The sequence below is a fragment of the Bos mutus genome, chromosome 10, assembly GCF_027580195.1.
Source record: "Bos mutus isolate GX-2022 chromosome 10, NWIPB_WYAK_1.1, whole genome shotgun sequence".
NCBI classification, from domain to species: domain Eukaryota; kingdom Metazoa; phylum Chordata; class Mammalia; order Artiodactyla; family Bovidae; genus Bos; species Bos mutus.
The window spans coordinates 47665097-47684478 of NC_091626.1; the positions used below are offsets into that span (position 1 = coordinate 47665097).

Sequence of the window (19382 nt, forward strand, 5' to 3'; positions counted from 1 at the left end):
AAAATGCAGTACTTAGATGCAATGTCAAAAACGACAGAATAACCTCTGTTCGTTTCCAAGGCAAACCATTCAGTATCACAGTAATCCAAGTCTATGCCCGGACCAGTAATGCTGAAGAAGCTGAAGTTAAAATGGTTCTGTGAAGACCTACCAGACCTTCTAGAACTAACACCCAAAAAAGATGTCCTTTTCATTATAGGGGACTCGAATGCAAAGTAGGAAGTCAAGAAACACCTGGAGTAACAGGCAAATTTGGCCTTGGAGTACAGAATGAATCAGGACAAAGGCTAATAGAATTTTGCCAAGAGAATGCACTGGCCATAGCAAACACCCTCTTCCAAAAACACAAGAGAAGACTCTACACATGGACATCACCAGATGGTCTACATCAAAATAGGCTTGATTATATTCTTTGCAGCCAAAGATGGAGAAGCTCTGTACAGTCAGCGAAAACAAGACCGGAAGCTGACTGTGGCTCAGTTCATGAACTCCTATTGCCAAGTTCAGACTTAAATTGAAGAAAGTAGGGAAAACCACTACACCAGTCAGGAATGACCTAAATCAAATCCCTTATGATTATACACTGGAAGTGAGAAATAAATTTAAGGACCTAGATCTGATACAGTGCCAGATGAATTATGGGTGGAGGTTCATGACATTGTACAGGAGGCAGGGATCAAGACCATCTCCCAGAAAAAGAAATGCAAAAAAGCAAAATGGCTGTCTGGGGAGGCCTTACAAAAAGCAAAGGAGAAAAGGAAAGATATACCCATCTGAATGCAGAGTTCCAAAGAATAGCAAGGAGAGATAAGAAAGCCTTCCTCAGTGATCAGTGCAAAGAAATAGAGGAAACCAATAGAGTGGGAAAGACTAGAGATGTCTTCAAGAAGATTAGAGATACCAAGGGAACATTTCATGCCAAGATGGGCACAATAAAGGATAGAAATGGTATGGACCTAACAGAAGCAGAAGATATTAAGGAGTGGCAAGAATACACAGAAGAACTATACAAAAAGGATCTTCACAACCTAGATAATCACGATGGTGTGATCACTGACCTAGAGCCAGACATCCTGGAATGTGAAGTCAAGTGGGCCTTAGGAAGCATCACTATGAACAAAGTTAGTGGAGGTGATGGAATTCCAGTTGAGCTATTCCAAATCCTGAAAGATGATGCTGTGAAAGTGCTGCACTCAACATGCCAGCAAATTTGGAAAACTCAGCAGTGGCCACAGGACTGGAAAAGGTTGGTTTTCATTCCAGTCCCAAAGAAAGGCAATGCCAAAGAATGCTCAAACTACTGCACAATTGCACTCATCTCACACACTAGTAAAGTAATGCTCAAAATTTTCCAAGCCAGGCTACAACAGTATGTGAACCGTGAACTTCCAGATGTTCAAGCTGGTTTTAGAAAAGGCAGAGAAGAACCAGAGATCAAATTGCCAACATCTGTTGGATCATTGAAAAGGCAAGAGAGTTCTAGAAAAACATCTATTTCTGCTTTATTGACTATGCCAACACCTTTGACTGTGTGGATCACCACAAACAGTGGAAAATTCTGAGAGATAGGAATACCAGACCACCTGACCTGCCTCTTGAGAAATCTGTATGCAGGTCAGGAAGCAACAGTTAGAACTGGACATGGAACAACAGACTGTTTCCAAATAGGAGAAGGAGTACGTCAAGGCTGTATATTGTCACCCTGCTTGTTTAACTTATATACATAGTACGTCATGAGAAACGCTGGGCTGAATGAAGCACAAGCTGGAATCAAAATTGCTGGGAGAAATATCAATAACCTCAGATATGCAGATGACACCACTCTTATGGCAGAAAACGAAGAAGAACTAAAGAGCCTCTTGATGAAAGTGAAAGAGGGAGAGTGAAAAAGTTGGCTTAAAACTCAACATTTGGAAAACTAAGATCATGGCATCTAGTCTCATCACTTCATGGCAAATAGATGGGGAAACAGTGGAAACAGTGACAGACTTTATTTTTTTGGGCTCCAAAATCACTGCAGATGGTGATTGCAGCCATGAAATTAAAAGGTGCTTACGGCTTGGAAGGAAAGATAGACAGCAACTGGACCAACCTAGACAGCTATATTAAAAAACAGAGACATTACTTTGTCAACAAAGGTATGTCTAATCAAGGCTATGATTTTTCCAGTGGTCATGTATGGATGTGAGAGCTGGACTATAAAGAACTGAGTGACGAAGAATTAATCCTTTTGAACTGTGGTGTTTGAGAAGACTCTTGAGAGCCCCTTGGACTGCAAGGATGTCCCACCAGTCCATCTTAAAGGAAATCAGTCTTGAATATTCATTGGAAGGACTGATGTTGAAGCTGAAACTCCAATACTTTGGCCACCTGATGCGAAGAACTGAGTCATTGGAAAAGTCCCTGATGCTGGGAAAGATTGGCAGGAGGAGAAGGGGACGACAGAGAACGAGACGCTTGGATGGCATCCCTGACTCAATGGACATAAGTTCGAATAAACTCCGGGAGTTGGTGATGGACAGGGAGGCCTGGTGTGCTGTAGTTCATGGGATTGCTAAGAGTTGGACACGACTGAGTGACTGAACTGAACTGAAACTATACACAATTAAATGCACAGTTTGATGATTTTGACGTGCATATATACCTGTGAAATCATCATTACAACCAAGATAATGAAGATACTATTTATCACTGCAGAAGTTTCCCTATTGCCCCTTGATTATCGATGGTTCTCCTCCCCTCACTTTTCCTATGCAACCACTGATCTACTTTTTGTCACTGTAGATTACATTTTCTGGAATTTTGTTTAAATGAATCATATAATACGTATTCTCTTTTGCCTGACTTATTTCAGTCATTATAATTATTTTGAGATTCATCCATGTTGTTGCATGTATCAACTGGTTGTTTCTTTCTGTTGATGAGGTTTCCCTTGTTGAATTTTTTTTTTTTTTTGCTATGCTGTGTGGCCTGCTAGATCTTAGATCTCTGACCAGGGATTGAACCTGTGCCCCCTGCAGTGGAAACACAGAGTCTTAACCACCGGGCCACCGGGAAGTCAGTCCCTATTGATGGATATTTGAGGATTTTTTTTTCTCAGTTTTTGGCTTATGTAAATAATTAGAGGTATTTGTTTACAAGTTTGTGTGTGGACATATGTTTTACTTCTCTTGAGTAATGTTGTAGACAGACTCTTAAGGTACATGTGCTTGTGTAGTCCCTTCCACCTTGAATGTAGATGGGATCTGTGGTTTGCTTTGCTCCCTCCCCCAGCTTTATTGAGTTATAATTGACAAATAAATGCGGCTTGTTTCTAACCATTAAGATAGAGCAAAGGTGATGTACATAATTATGTGTATATGATTACATTACACTAGTTTATAAACTCATCTTGTTGAGGAGAGACTGTCTCCCTTGCTGACTTTGAGAAAGCATTGACCATGTTGTAAAAGACCACGTGGCAAGAAGCTGAGGATGGTTACCTGGCCGATGGTCAGCAAGACACTGACTTTTAGTCTGATGATGCACATGGAATTAAAGCTGCTCGCGGGACTTCCCTGGTGGCGCAGTGGATAAGAATCCATCCACCTGCTAGTTCAGGGGACACAGGTTCCATCGCTAATCCAGGAGGATCCCATATGCCATGGAGCAACTAGGCTGGTGTTCCACAAGACAAGCCATCACCACAAGAGGCAGGCACACCACAACTAGGGAAAGCCTGCACAAAGCAACAGACAACCAGCACAGCCAAAAAGAAAATAATGAATTAAAAAAAAAAAAAGCATCTAGCAACCATGTGATCTTGGAAATCAAAACTTCCCCTGTTGAGCCTTAGATAAGACTTTGTGAGACCCTCAAGCAGATGACCCAGCTACGCTCTTCCCTGACTTCTGAACCACAGAAACTGTGGATAAGCAGTCCGTATTATTTTGTACTGCTAAGTTTGTGGTAATGCTGTTGTGCAGCCATAGATATGAATGCAGGTAAATATCTAGTGGTGGGATGATTGGATTGCAAATATGTCTATGTTTAACTTTTTAAGAAACTCTCAAATTGTTTTCCCAACTGTTTTTGCCATTTTGATTATCCACCAGCATTGTATAAGATTTCTACTTGTACCACATCCTTGTCAACGCATAGTGTGGTCAATTGTCTTAATTTTAGCCACTCTGGCAGGAGTATAATTGTGGTTTTGATTTGCATTCCCTAGTGACTAATGTTGAATATCTTTTCATGTGCTTATTTGCCATCAGTTTTTCTTTGGTGAAGTATTGATATCTCCTCAGTCCTTTTGACCATTTTTTAAGTTTCTTTTGTATTTTATTTTTATTTTTTTATATTGGAATATAGTTGATTTACAATGTCATGTTAGTTTCTGGTGTACAGCAAAGTGAATCAGTTATACATGTGTCTACTTTTTTAGATTCTTTTCCCATATAGGCCATTACAGAGTATTGAGTAGTTTCCTGTGCTAGTGTGTATATGTCAGTCCCAATCTCTCAGTTTATTCCCCCAACCCATTCCCTGGTAACCATAAGTTTGTTTTCTCCATCTGTGACTACTTCTGTTTGGTAAATAAGTTCATTTGTACCTATTAAAAAAAATTCCACATATAAGCCATATATTTGTCTTTCTGTGTCTTACTTCATTCATTGTGACAATCCCTAGGTCCATTCTAGTTGCTGCAAATGGCATTATTTTGTTCTTTTTACAGCTGAATAATATTCCATTGTATATATGTACCACATATTTTTTATCCAACCCCCTTTTGATGTACAAAATTAGATTGCTTTAGTAAATGTACTGCCAAAGTGAGCATCCTTTTGCCCACTTTTAAATTGGATTGTCTTACTACTATTGAGTTGTAAGTGTTCTTTATGCTTTTTGTTGTATTTAAGGATTATTTGCCACACTCAGGTGTACTAAGATTTATGTTTTCTTCTGGAAGTTTTATGTAGTTTAAACTTGTACATTCAGATGTACAAGTTTAAACTTGTACATTCAATTAAACCTAGTTCAAGTTTAATTTTTGTATATACTGTGAAGGAAATGTAGAGGTTTATTTTTTTCTGCATATGGTTATCAGATTGTTCCAGCATTATTTGTCCAAAAAAAGAATCCTTTATTGAATTGTCTTGGCAGTTTTATCAAAGGCAATAGACCATTTGATTCCCAACAGAATTTGACCCTTAAAAATATGTTTTTGATAATTTTATGTTATCCTATATTATGATTATTTTGTATTTATTCTTTATTAAACTGAAAGCTCCTTGAGGACATAAATATCTTACTTATTTCTGAATCCCCTGACACTCAGCATTCTCAGTGAAAATGTGATGTATTTAAGTATATTCTAGCATTCATGATTCCTCACTGCTAGATTGAGACATGTGGTTACCCCAAACAGGCTCATGATTTGGAGTGCTTTCAGACTAATTGTCTAAAGATTTTTTTTTTTTTCCACTACATTTACTTAAGCTGAACACTGTATGTTAAAAGGGCAGAAAAGCAGAGGACTCTTTGTATTAGTCAAATCTGGACAGGAAACTCATGGTTTACTGGAGAGAAAGTGGGGTGGTAACTGAAAAGAGTTTACTGAAAGAACTATTTACAGAGAGGGGATGGGGCTGAGGGAACTTTCCCCACAAGGATGGTGAAACACACAGGGACTAGCAACTGTCTGGAAATCCCATTTCTTGAAGGCTTAAAGGGGCAGAGGGAAGAAATAGTTTTACCAGAGCCCAGCAAGAGAGGGAGTCCTGGAAGACGGACCCTCCAACAGCAGCTGTGGTTATAGGGAAACACAGCTACTGCCATAACTATGGCAAAGGTAAGGTGGAGCAGGTGAATTTATGTGTGTTTGTAGTGGAGAGGGGGAGTGGTAGATATCTCAATTTCTCTATTTACTATCCTCTAACATCCTGCTAGTGACCAATCCCAACCAGAAGCCAGAGGTAAAGGAGCCCAGGTACCATCTTTAGAGATCAGTTTCCAGGAGGGTAGAGAAGGGTGAAAAATGGATCCAGAAATCAATTGGGGGAGTAAACAGTATAACATATGTCATGCAATTCAGCTGTAAATTATATACTTTACTCAGGGAAGGAACTTTCTCTCCTTCAAAGGCAAATTGCTGACTATTGTTGGAGCATATCTCTTGATTTTACCAACCAACCTAAGTGGCTTTTCAAAATGTTATTTCTACTGACATTTAATACCCACTGTTTCTTGAGGGGACCTCTGATAAGTACACTTTGCATGATCTCATTACATTTCCACCTTATAGGCATGATAGGAGGGGCTTCCCAGGTGGCTCAGTGGTAAAGAATCTGCCTGCCAATGCAGGAGATGCAGGTTTGATCCCTGGGGTCAGGAAGATCCCCTGCAGGAGGATAATGGCAACCCACTCCAATAACCTTGCCTGGAAAATCCCATGAACAGAAGAACCTTGCAGGCTACAGTCCATGGCGTCGAAAAGAGAATGAATGACTAAGCACGCACACAGGCATGATAAGAGCTTTCTTTTTTTTACATTGGCTTTCGAAAAATATCTCTTGCTAAATGCAGTTACACAAACTTAGCAATGTTATTTGCCATTTTCATATCTCTAATGCCCATTCATGTTTATTCTCACCCAAAATGGTGACCGTACCTCCCTAGTTTTGTGCCATGAACGCACTTTTTTTTTTGGCCATGCCACATGCAGAATCTTTGTTCCCTGACCAAAGATGGAACCCATATACCCTGCAGTCAAAACATGGAGTCTTAAACCACTGCACTGCCAGGGAAGTCCTTGAATGCGCTTTTCAGCAGGAGGTATGTGTGGAGTCCAAGTAGGGAGCTGACACAATTATACTATAATTCAAAGATTGTTTTTGTTTCTTTTCTTTACCGAAATCAGCAAGTTCTTCCAGTATGTTTTGCATTAATCCTTCTGTGATTCCCCTGTCAGCTAAAGCAGCACAATCTTCAACTGACAATTGACAGATAATTTGTGCATGGAATGCTGTAGCTGTATTCCCTTTGCTATTCCCCATACAACCTCCTTTTAATTTTGGGGACTATCAAACTTCTACTTTTTAACAATTGACTTCAAATTTCAGAGATTCTTGTTTATTCCTTTTGACTTCTTTTAAACCAGAGCTTTCCCCTATTTCCTTCACATTTTTCCTACTTCTCAGAATCTATACCTATCTTGTCTCTACCCCTAGTCTTTCGTCTCTATCCTTATTCTTTGTTAGTTTATAATTTAGACTTTAAACCTTATTGTAAGTGTGGCCATGTGTAAAAGGGCTTCCCAGGTGGCTCAGCAGTAAAGATTCTGCATGCAGTGCAGGAGCTGCAGGAGATGCAGGTTCCATCCCTGGGTCGGGAAGATGCCCTGGAGGAGGAAATGGTTGCATCCCACTCCAGTGTTCTTGCCTGAAAAATCCCAAGAACAGAGGAGCCTGACAAGCTACAGTCCATGGGGTCACAAAGAGTCAGACATGACTGAAGCAACTTGAGCACACCAAATGAAAAAATAAAGAACTGAGAGGTTCAAGATTTGTGAAAATAAAAATTCTGTAAAATTTAGACATTAAACGTTTATCAGATAGGTCTAATAAGGACCAAAGGAATATCTTAAAATTGAAAAAAGAACAGCATTTTTTCACTTCATAAGGTTGTTGGGAAGATTTAAAGAGAATAATAATATGTGAAATGCTTACTTAAATATCAGGAAGCCTGGCATAAGGAAGATAGCATAAGAAAGCAATGTTAATTTTGGTTTTTGGTTTCTATTAGGAGTTCTTTAGTAGTTTGAAAATAAGTTATTTTAAGAGCAATGTTTTATTAAAATTACAATGTATACACTTTAATTTGGGGACAAAAGTTACTAATTGTCTCAATAATTTTTTAAAGCATACTTCAGTAAGGTCTCAGGGTCTCACCAGAGGTCACACATTCAGAATAGGCTGGGGTAGGAGTCTAGGACCTGGGTTTTCATTCCAGCCTTTACTCTTTCACTTTGGGGCCATCATTTCAAAAAAGCGAGTTTTACTAGTTGCTCTAAAAGGTGCTTTCTAGTCTGTATCAGTTTTGCTGAGACTACAATAGAAATGTATTCAAGATTTGCCTAATAATTTGTCATCATGTTTCATTTATCAGAGTTAATATTTGACCATCAAATACACATTTAATAGAAAATATTCTTTTATGAATGAGAGTATCAATAGTCAATATTTTCTTTCTCTTTCTTTTTGCCACACTGTGCAACTTGCAGGATCTTAGTTCCCCAATCAGAGATTGAATCCTAAACCCAGACCCCAGTAATGAAAGCGCTGAGGACTGCCAGAGATTTCCTTTATGGTGCTTTCACTGCTGGGCCCAGGTCTGGGGTTCAATCCCTGGTCCAGGAACTAAGATCCTGCAAGTTGTGAGAACAAACAAAGCATATAAAATGAGCTTGTTTGGGACAATTTTTAAAACAGTATTTTCAGAACTTCAAAATTTACCTATTTTTCAATGACCATAGAAAATGTGTTAGAAATATATCTGACATACTTTCCTTTCCCATATTTACTGATGTTCCTAAGAATTTTACATTTTTTTTCTCACTTAGGGTCTTTCCACATTCAAACCTATTTACAGAGATGACAGTAAGTGACCCTTGCTGCTACTGCTACTGCTAAGTCACTTCAGTCGTGTCTGACTCTGTGTGACCCCATAGAAGGCAGCCCATCAGGCTCCCCCATTCCTGGGATTCTCCAGGCAAGAACACTGGAGTGGGTTGCCATTTTCTTCTCCAGTGCATGAAAGTGAAAGCGGAGTCATTGAGTTGTGTCCGACTCTTAGCGACCCCATGGACTGCAGCCTACCAGGCTCCTCCTTCCATGGGATTTTCCAGGCAAGAGCACTGGAGTGGGGTGCCATTGCCTTCTACTCAAGAGTAAACCACAATAACCATCCTACTGGGATTTATTGGGGTTCAAAAACAGAGATATAACTGCTTCATTTCAAAGTGATAAGGAGGGACTGAAATAATAGTGAGAGAGTAGCTCTGAGACCTGGAGAAGGCAATGGCCACCCACTCCAGTACTCTTGCCTGGAGAATCCCATGGACAGAGGGGCCTGGTAGGATGCAGTCCATGGGGTCGCACAGAGTCAGACACGACTGAAGCAACTTAGCAGCAGTAGCAGCAGCAGCTCTGAGACCAGACCAATGTTGTTTCTATGATGTTCCATTTACAGTAACAGCTCAGGGTGCCGGGAGATACAGTCCTTTTAGCTAGTCTTTGACACTGTCAATTCATACTTCAGCCTTCATTTCCCTTTTACCCTTCCCCAACACACACATATAGAAGTTCAGGAATGGCAAATTGTTGAATGTCTCTGGGGTATGCCAGTAATCTTATTGTTTTGGGCATGTCAGCCCAAACTTCTTCAAATAGGAAAACTTAGAATAGGTGTATTGGTACCTGGCTTCACATGGGTTTAGTCTCAGCATTCAGAGATACAAAGTACACTACAGCGTTAATAGACTTGAAGTTTAATTCAAGTTTTGCTACCAATTAACAGTGCAACCTTAAAGGCAAGTCACTTTACCTTTCAGTCATTCATTCAGCGCATCTTGCTGATTAGAAAACCAGTCTCCCAAGTACTGTTCTGGGTGCTGGGGATTCACACTTGCTACCTTCAAGTTGTTTACCTTCTAGTGGTAGTGATGGTGAAAGTGGTGAGACAGACAATAAATACGTGGAAGTTGTGAGAACAATGAAGGAAAGAAAGCAGTAATATAATAAGAGTGACGAGGTGGATGGGGGTGGTGTGCTTCTTGAGATACAGTGAGATGTCTCTAGGCAAGTGAAAAAGCAAGAGTATCTGGCATTTGGAAAGCCATGTATTTTCTTCTTTTAATTATTATGTTCTGGGAAGGCCCACCAATGCCTCTATTCTGGAAATAAATGCAAATATGTTTATGTCAAGCTCCACATCAATTTGATAGTCTAGTTTTTGAAGTAATCTATTTAAGAAGAAATAAGTAAATATTTTAGTGTTATTTGGAGGAAGTTGCTGCTGGCCATTAAAAAAAAAAAAAAAAAAAGACCCTCTAACAATAATAATAATAATAATAAAAGCAAACTAAGGTGCCAAGTTATAATTCTGTGCTCAGACTTATGCCCAGGATGCAGAAAGAAAACCTCCTTATCTGTGCTGGGCTCAGGGGCTCAGAGCAGCAAGGCCGAAATACCTGACAGCTGTCGGGAAGGCTCCGAGCCACAGAGCCCAGGGAGGAGGAGCCACGGGAGGGGCCGACTGGAAGCAGCCACCTCAGCGAAGAGGCAGGATTTCCGCGGGGTGAATGCCGGTGTCTCCCGGAAGAAAGGGCTCCTGCTGCAGATGTCCCGTGATTACCTCGGAAGTCTTGCTTCGCCGGTTGAAACTGCAGAATAAAGAAGGATTAGCAAAATATGGCTACGGAGGGCCCTGCCGTGCGTCGAGTCCAAGTGGCGGAACATCCCAGGTGGGGGAGAGGACATGCCCGCGCTTTCGGATCGCTTGGGTTGGATAGATGTAGAGGCTGTCAGGGCTTTCGGCTCTTCCAGAAGCAGACAGAATCCTTGGGATGTTACAAGGTCACTTGGCTGGGACCGCGCCGTAAAGTCTGTCCAACCTTGTTCACTACCAAGGTGTGTGTCTTGCTTCACCTACGCAGATCCTTCTTTCCCTTGCAGAAGGGTGGGACACTTTATGCTGGGCTTCAGCAGAAAAACCCAAATTAATTTTCAGCCTCTTCTTTCTTTGTTTTGCCTGCCAGCTGATAGTACTTTTTAAAGTCTTCCTTTTAAAATATTGAAAGCAATCAAATACAGCCAAAACAAAAACAGGAAAATGACCCCCAAACCAAAAAACCCCCTTGGTCTCTGCATCCTTTTAAACAAATCATGGAACCTATGCACCTTCACTTAGGGAATTAATCTGCTGCCAGTACCTAGCTACAGAATAATTACCAGCTTAAGTGATACCACCTGGGGTTATTTTCATTTGCGGTCATCTTGCAAATACTTAATGGAAATACTTGTTTCTGACATAGGACAGAAATCTCATAGAATGAAATCTCCACCTGCTGGGTATTAGCTCTATAGCTTTTCTAAGGTTGGCTTTGCTCCCCTTTTGTTGTTCCTAAGTTTTAGTATTTGTTCTCTGTTAACTTTTTTCTCTATAATTAAGTCTTAAAGTTCTCTCTACTTCCTGGTTTATGACTGTCATGTGACAGTTAACAATATTACAGCATACTAAAACTTGAAAATGCTTTTTCACCCTTGAAACATCAAAGAGTGGGTCTTTAGTTACGAGAAAGATATGTACTTTTTGATTCTGGAGACCAGCACAACCTTGGATGAGTTACAAGTGTCATATATTATTCTGTGTTTCCATTTTATGCCATTTTAGTCATAATGCTTGATATTTCTATAGTTACCCTATGAGAAGGGGGATGGTAACATGTACTAAAAGTGAAGAACTGTTTACTAAATTTCCTTTGAGTTGTTTCTTGCCTTAAAGGACCTTTACAGTATTTATCCATGCATGCATGTGTGTTAAGTTGCTTCAGTTGTGTCTGACTCTTTGTGACCCTGAGGACTGTAGCCCGCCAGGCTCCTCTGTCTGTTGGATTTTTCAGGCAAGAATACTGGAGTGGATTGCCATGCCCTCCTCCAGGGGATCTTCCTGACCGAGGGATCCAACCTGCGTCTCTTATGTCTCCTGCATTGTCAGGAGGGCTCTTTACCACTGGCACCACCTGGGAAGCCCAGTTGTTTATGCAGCAGACACTTGTTAATGTTTAGTGTTCTGTGCTAGCTACGGCAGAGGTCATATAGTAGTCCAGTAAGGGTGCATTTTGCCATTTTCTTGTTTTCCACTTAATACAGTTATTAACTTCAAGCAATGTTTGAGCCACTTATTCATTTTATCAGGAGTGAGTCCAGTTAAGTCTAGATGGTATATCTACAAACCCACCTAACTGTTCATATGTTACAATATGCTGAAAGGGAAAAACATGCATGAGTGCCCCATTATCAGATTGTCCTTTTTTGGAACTTCTGCTCTTTCTTCAGCATACTGTCAACTGGAAAAACACACAACATGAGAGTTGTGAGTTAAGTTTTATTTGGGGCATAATGAGGACGATAGCCTCGGAGGCAGCATTTCAGATAACTCTTAGAAACTGCTCTGAAGAGGTAGGGTGGAAGATCAATATGTGTGTGATTTTGGTGAAGTGGACTACTTGCTATCAAGCAAACATTATTTTGCAGAAAGTTGCTGCTAGTCTCATGAAGGTTATTGCTAGTCACAAGGAGCAGATGTCACCATGAAGGATGTTAATACTTTTCTAAATCTGAGGAGATGCAAGAATTGGACTCATAAACTCTTCTGAAAATATCTGTCTGAAGGCCTGTTCTGCCGGTTTTTCCCAGAGCATCAAGTGCCTCATTCCTGATCTCCACCCTGAACTCCTTTCAGGGTATGTTGAGGGTCAATGGTCACAGCAGCTTGCATTTAATCCTTATAGAGGTAGATGGCAGGTGTCAATTTTAGTTGGCAATGCCTTTTCAGCTTCACAGGGCACTTTTTTTTTTTTTTTTAGAACAGGAAGTTGTTCAGTCGTGTCCAACTCTTTGCGACCCCATGGACTGTACTCCACCAGGATTCTCCATCCATGGGATTTTCCAGCCAAAAGTACTGGAGTGGGTTGCCATTTCCTTCTCCAGGGGATCTTCCTGTTCCAGGGATCGAACCCGGGTCTCCCGCATTGCAGGCAGATGCTTTACCATCTGAGCCACCAGGGCACATGACCTTCTGAGTAAAGGGACTAGTCAACCATGTCATATATTTTAGTAAACTTAATTTCTTTTTTATTCATTAAAAAAAATCATATAGAAATAGAAACTCTAATTTCTTTTTCTGTATCCCAATCTTGCTTGCTTCCTGTACTTCAGATCCCACTGTTCTAAGTTTTCATTCTTAGCATTTCTTTGCATTTAGAACCACTGTTCTAAATAGATCAGTTTATAGACGTACTATCTAGATTTAACTGAATTCACTCCTGATAAAATGAACTACTGATCTAAGTTTCTGTGCATTCTCTTCTCTTTTCCTTCTCTTTGGGATTAAATTTTATTAAAAAAATTTTTTTTTTAGTTTTTTAAAGTTTTTATTTTATTATTTATTTTTAAGCTTGCTTACACCAGGTCTTAGTTGTGGTACACAGGCTTAGTTTCCCCATGGTACATGAGATCCCAGTTCCCTCATCAGGGATTGATTCCGCATCCCCAGTATTAGAAGGTGGATTCTTAACCACTAGACCACAAGGAAGTCCCATGAGATTAAATTTTAAATTGTTAGATTATTATTGCTTTTTGGTAACAGCTTTATTGATATATAATTCACATACTATATAGTTCAATTGTTTAGAATTTACAATTAAATCATTTTTGGTATATTCACAGGATTGTGCAACCATCACCATAATCAAACTTAGAACATTCCCATCCCCACCCCCCACAAAGAACTCTGCATCTGTTAAGCTTTCACTTCCTTAATACCTGCAAGCCCTAAGCAAATTCTAATGTACTCTTTGTAGATTTACTTATTCTGCTGCTGCTGCTAAGTCGCTTCAGTTGTGTCCGACTCTATGTGACCCCATAGACGGCAGCCCACCAGGCTCCCCCGTCCCTGGGATTCTCCAGGCAAGAACACAGGAGTGGGTTGCCATTTCCTTCTCCAATGCATGAAAGTGAAAAGTGAAAGTGAAGTCGCTCAGTCGTGTCCGACTCTTTGTGACCCCATGGACTGCAGCCTACCAGGCCCCTCCGTCCATGGGATTTTCCAGGCAAGAGTACTGGAGTGGGGTGGCATTGCCTTCTCTGTTACTTATTCTAGACCGTTCAAATAAATGGAATCAGATAATATGTTTTTGTCTAAGTGTGTGACTGGCTTCTTTCACTTAATACAATGTTTCAAGGTTCAACCATGTTGTAACATGTTATCAATATGTCATTCCTTTTTATGATTGAATAATATTCTGTTGTTTGACATACAACATTTTGTTTACTCGTTCATCAATTGATGGGCATTTCGGTTGCTTCCACCTTTTGGCTCTATGATTAATGGTGCTGTATAAACACATTCTTAATATGAAAGATTTGAATTTTTTAAAAGTATAGTTAGTAAAGCCTGAAAACCCTACAGTTCTTATTCTTATGATCTGATTCTTATCCTTACTGCCAATACTTACTTCCCTTCTTAGAAGTTTCATTTGTTTTGTTTCCTTGTGATATCATTGTATCCTTTTGATATCATTGTATCTTTATCATATTGTTAACATTTTTATAAAAATTGTATTATATTCATATAAGTAGAATCATATTTGGTTTTCTGTAATTTACTTTTTTCCACTTAATAATATTTCTTAGAGATTCTGATATATCACTCCATAAAGATATATTTTATTTTTTAATGACAATTTCATAGTACTAATATGATTATTTAACCACTCAATTATTAGAGTATACATTGAAGTTTCCAATTTTTCACTCACAAATATTGCTGCATTGCTGCAGTAAAAATCTTTATACATTTATCCTTAAGCATTTTTTATGTTTCCTTAAGCTCGTTCATGAAAATGGAACAGGGTCAAAGGTAATAAACATTTAAAATTTTGGTAGTTTCAAAAAATAAAAATAAAAATTTAATAGTTGCTGCCAAATGGCCCTGCCACCTCCCAAAAAGATGTTATTAGATTGTCTGATTCTAGTTAGTTTTTAGAAACTCCTTATGTATGTATGTATGTATGTTTTGAATGAATATTTTTGAATAAACCCGTATGATGTTTTATATGTTTTAGGTATATTATTCCCAGTTTAACAATTTTCCTTTGACTTTATGTTTTTGTTGTGTAGACATTGTATATTTTATGTAGTGTGTTACAGTGTTGAATGATAGTATCCTTGTCTTGATTTTTATTTTAATGGGAAAGCTTTTAATATTTTTGTCATCAAATATGTGATGTTTGCTATTTCTGGCAAGTAGCCTTGATTAAATTAAGGACATTTTCTTTTTTTCTAGTATGTCAAGAGCTATTTTATTTTAAATTTAAACTTTTGTTAAAAACTTGGGAATGTCTATTGAATTATACTGGAGTGGGTAGCCTTTCCCTTCTCCAGGGGATCTTCCCAACCCAGGGACTGAACCAGGTCTCCCACATTGCAGGTGGATTCTTTACCAGCTGTACCACAAGGGAAGCCCAGTAATACTGGAGTGGGTAGCCTATCCCTTCTCCAGGGGATCTTCCCAACCCAGGAATTAAACCAGGGTCTCCTGCATTGCAGGTAGATTCTTTACCAACTGAGCTACCAGGGAAGCTCTATATAGACATAAATATATGTGTATATATATATCTGCATATTTTGTGATCATGGAGCTATCCCTTCTCCAAGGGATCTTACTGACCCAGGAATCGAACTGGGGTCTCCTGCATTGCAGGCAGTTTCTTTACCAACTGAGCTATCAGGGAAGCCCCATATATACATACATATATGTATACATATGTGTCTGCTTATTTTGAGAAGATCATGGAGTTATCGAGTTTTTTCCCTTTTTATTAAGTTAGAATAGTACATTTAATCAACATAGTTCCTAGTACTACTTCATATTCCTGGAAAAAGCTCTGGTCACATATATTATAAAATAATCTATGTTGGATTAAATTTACCAATATTTTATTTAGATTTTTTTATACCATTTTAACAAGTGAGAGTAGCCTATAGTTTGCTTTTGGGGGCTATTTGTGTTAGTAGAAGGGTTATACTATTCCTAAAATTGGATGGGAAGGCTTTCCACCACTTCTATTAGAACCATTTATGAAAAAAAAAAATTTTTTTTAAAGGTCTTACAGGACTAACACATAGTCTTTTCTGGGTCTTGTTAAGGGGATTATTTCCAACTACTTTGTATGTTTCTGTTTTCTGTTTCTCCTGTCAAAGTCAAGCAGGGATGGGGAATTTTAACTCCTCAGTTTGGGTCAGTTCAGTTAGTTCAGTTGCTCAGTCGGGTCCGACTCTTTGCAACCCCATGAATTGCAGCACGCCAGGCCTCCCTGTCCATCACCAACTCCCAGACTTCACCCAAACTCATGTCCATTGAGTCAGTGATGCCATCCAGCCATCTCATCCTCTGTCATCCCCTTCTCCTCCTGCCCCCAATCCCTCCCAGCATCAGAGTCTTTTCCAATGAGTCAAGTCTTTGCATGAGGTGGCCAAAGTACTGGAGTTTCAGCTTTAGCATCAGTCCTTCCAAAGAACACCCAGGACTGATCTCCTTCAGAATGGACTGGTTGGATCTCCTTGCAGTCCAAGGGACTCTCAAGAGTCTTCTCCAACACCACAGTTCAAAAGCATCAATTCTTCAGCGCTCAGCTTTCTTCACAGTCCAACTCTCACATCCATACATGACCACTGGAAAAACCATAGCCTTGACTAGATGGACTTTTGTTGGCAAAGTAATGTCTCTGCTTTTGAATATGCTATCTAGGTTGGTCATAACTTTCCTTCCAAGGAGTAAGCGTCTTTTAATTTCATGGCTGCAGTCACCATCTGCAGTGATCTTGGAGCCCCCTAAATAAAGTCTGACACTGTTTCCACTGTTTGCCCCATCTATTTCCCATGAAGTGATGGGACCACATGCCATGATCTTAGTTTTCTGAATGTTGAGCTTTAAGCCAACTTTTTCACTCTCCTCTTTCACTTTTCATGAAGAGGCTTTTTAGTTTCTCTTCACTTTCTGCCATAAGGGTGATATCATCTGCATATCAGTTTGAGTAGTGGGAACTTATTTCTGTGGGCTCCTGTGTCCTTCTGACATGTTACTGTTATTGTGAGCACTTTACTTTCTGCCACAACAATATGTTCCAGGATTGTACTATACTGTCCCTGCTCCAGCTCTGGAATTATTTCTTCCGAATCCTGATTTCTTTTGAAACCAAGATCTAAACACTGGATGCTCATTGCTATTGGGATGTTAATGCTTCTAGGCCATCTCAGTGCTTCACTTTGCTTCTTTCTTATAACAAAATTTTATGACAATCACTTGATAAAAATTTCTAGAAGCTATATTCTTTTTTAATAATTTCATATTACTTCATTTTGTAAATAGACCATACCTTATCTTCCCAGGTGGCACTAGTGGTAAAGAACCTGCCTGCCAGTGCAGGAGATGTAAGAGAGGAGGGTTCGATCTCTGGGTAGGGAAGATCCTCTGGAGGAGGAAATGGCAACCCATTCCAGTGTTCTTGCCTGGACAATTCCTTGGACAGAGTAGCGTGGTGGGCTATAGTCCATGGGATTGCAAAGAGTCGGACTTGTCAGAAGCAATTTAGCACGCATACATGCAGGTTGTTTCTGGTGTTTTGCAGTTACAATTCTGTAATGAATAATCTCATGAATATGTATTTTCATATTGCTGGAGAATACCTTTAGGGAAAATTTTTCACATAAGCTTGTTGGGTAAAATTTAGTGCCAATGTATTTTTGTTAGATACAAAGTTTTGCCCAATTCACCCTCAAATGTGTTGTCCTGCTTTGCATTCCCAACCCAGTACCTCTTTCCACAGAACCTCACCAACAGAGTGTGTTGTTACTTTTTAATATTCAGTCTTCTGGTATCTTGGTGTAGTTTTAATTTGCATGTCTCTAATTTCATGTGCTTAAGGTTCATTTATGAACTACTCTTAGTATGGATTTTCTGTTCTTTTGCACATTTTTCTGTCAGATTTTTGTTAATTTTTCACTTCAGTTTTTGAGTTTTTAGAATTGTAGTTGATTTACAATGTTATATTTGTTTTAGGTGTACAACATAGTGATTCAATATTTTTATAGATTATATTCCATTTAAAGTTATTACAAAATAATCAGCTGTATTTCCCTTTGCTGTACAATATATCCTTGTTGCTTATCTATTTTATACTTAGTAGTTATGTCTCTTAATCCCATGGCCCTATCTTGCTCCTCTTTGCTTCCTTCTCCCCATTGGTAATCACTTACTTGTTCTCTATATCTGTGAGTCTGTTTATGTTTTGTTATATACATTCATCTGTTTTACTTTTTAAATTCCACATGTAGGTGATCAGTTCAGTTCAGGTCAGTCGCTCAGTCGTGTCTGACTCTTTCGACCCCATGAATTGCAGCACACCAGGCCTCCCTGTCCATCACCAACTCCCGGAGTTCACTCAGACTCGTGTCCATCGAGTCAGTGATGCCATCCAGCCATCTCATCCTCTCTTGTCCCCTTCTCCTCCTGCCCCCAATCCCTCCTAGCATCAGAATCTTTTCCAATGAGTCAACTCTTCGCATGAGGTGGCCAAAGTACTGGAGTTTCAGCTTTAGCATCATTCCTTCCAAAGAAATCCCAGGGCTAATCTCCTTCAGAATGAACTGGTTGGATCTCCTTGCAGTCCAAGGGACTCTCAAGAGTCTTCTCCAACACCACAGTTCAAAAGCATCAATTCTTCAGCACTCAGCTTTCTTCACAGTCCAACTCTTACATCCATACATGACCACAGGAAAAACCATAGCCTTGACTAGACGAACCTTTGTTGGCAAAGTAATGTCTCTGCTTTTGAATATGCTATCTAGGTTGGTCCTAACTCTTCTTCCAAGGAGTAAGCATCTTTTAATTTCATGGCTGCAGTCACCATCTGCAGTGATTTTGGAGTCCCAAAAAGTAAAGTCTGACACTGTTTCCACTGTTTCCCTATCTATTTCCCATGAAGTGATGGGACCAGATGCCATGATCTTAGTTTTCTGAATGTTGAGCTTTAAGCCAACTTTTTCACTCTCCTCTTTCACTTTCATCAAGAGGCTTTTTAGTTCCTCTTCACTTTCTGCCATAAGGGTGGTGTCATCTGCATATCTGAGGTTATTGATATTTCTCCTGGCAATCTTGATTCCAGCTTATGCTTCTTCCAGCACAGCGTTTCTCATGATGTATGCTGCATATAAGTTAAATAAGCAGGGTGACAATATACAGCCTTGACGTACTCCTTTTCCTATTTGGAACCAGTCTGTTGTTCCATGTCCAGTTCTAACTGTTGCTTCCTGACCTGCATATAGGTTTCTCAAGAGGCAGGTCAGGTGGTCTGGTATTCCCATCTCTTTCAGAATTTTCCACAGTTTATTGTGATCCACACAGCCAAAGGCTTTGGCATAGTCAATAAAGCAGAAATAGATGCTTTTCTGGAATTCGCTTGCTTTTTCCATGATCCAGTGGATGTTGGCAATTTGATCTCTGGCTCCTCTGCCTTTTCTGAAACCAGCTTGAATATCTGGAAGTTCACGGTTCACATATTG

At 39.6% G+C, this 19382-nt stretch overlaps 1 protein-coding gene across 3 annotated transcripts in view; it reads left to right on the forward strand.

Moving 5' to 3' along the window:
* Positions 1-19382, forward strand: part of GALK2 (galactokinase 2) — a 160466-nt gene that overhangs the window by 4138 nt on the left and 136946 nt on the right. The window contains exon 1 of one of the 3 annotated variants that reach the window (XM_005892153.3): positions 10304-10501. The exons of 1 other annotated variant lie outside the window; for it this stretch is intronic. In XM_005892153.3, the coding sequence (XP_005892215.1) occupies positions 10449-10501 (53 nt within the window). In that variant the 5' untranslated portion in view covers positions 10304-10448. One more of the 3 variants, XM_070377873.1, reaches the window with a different exon arrangement.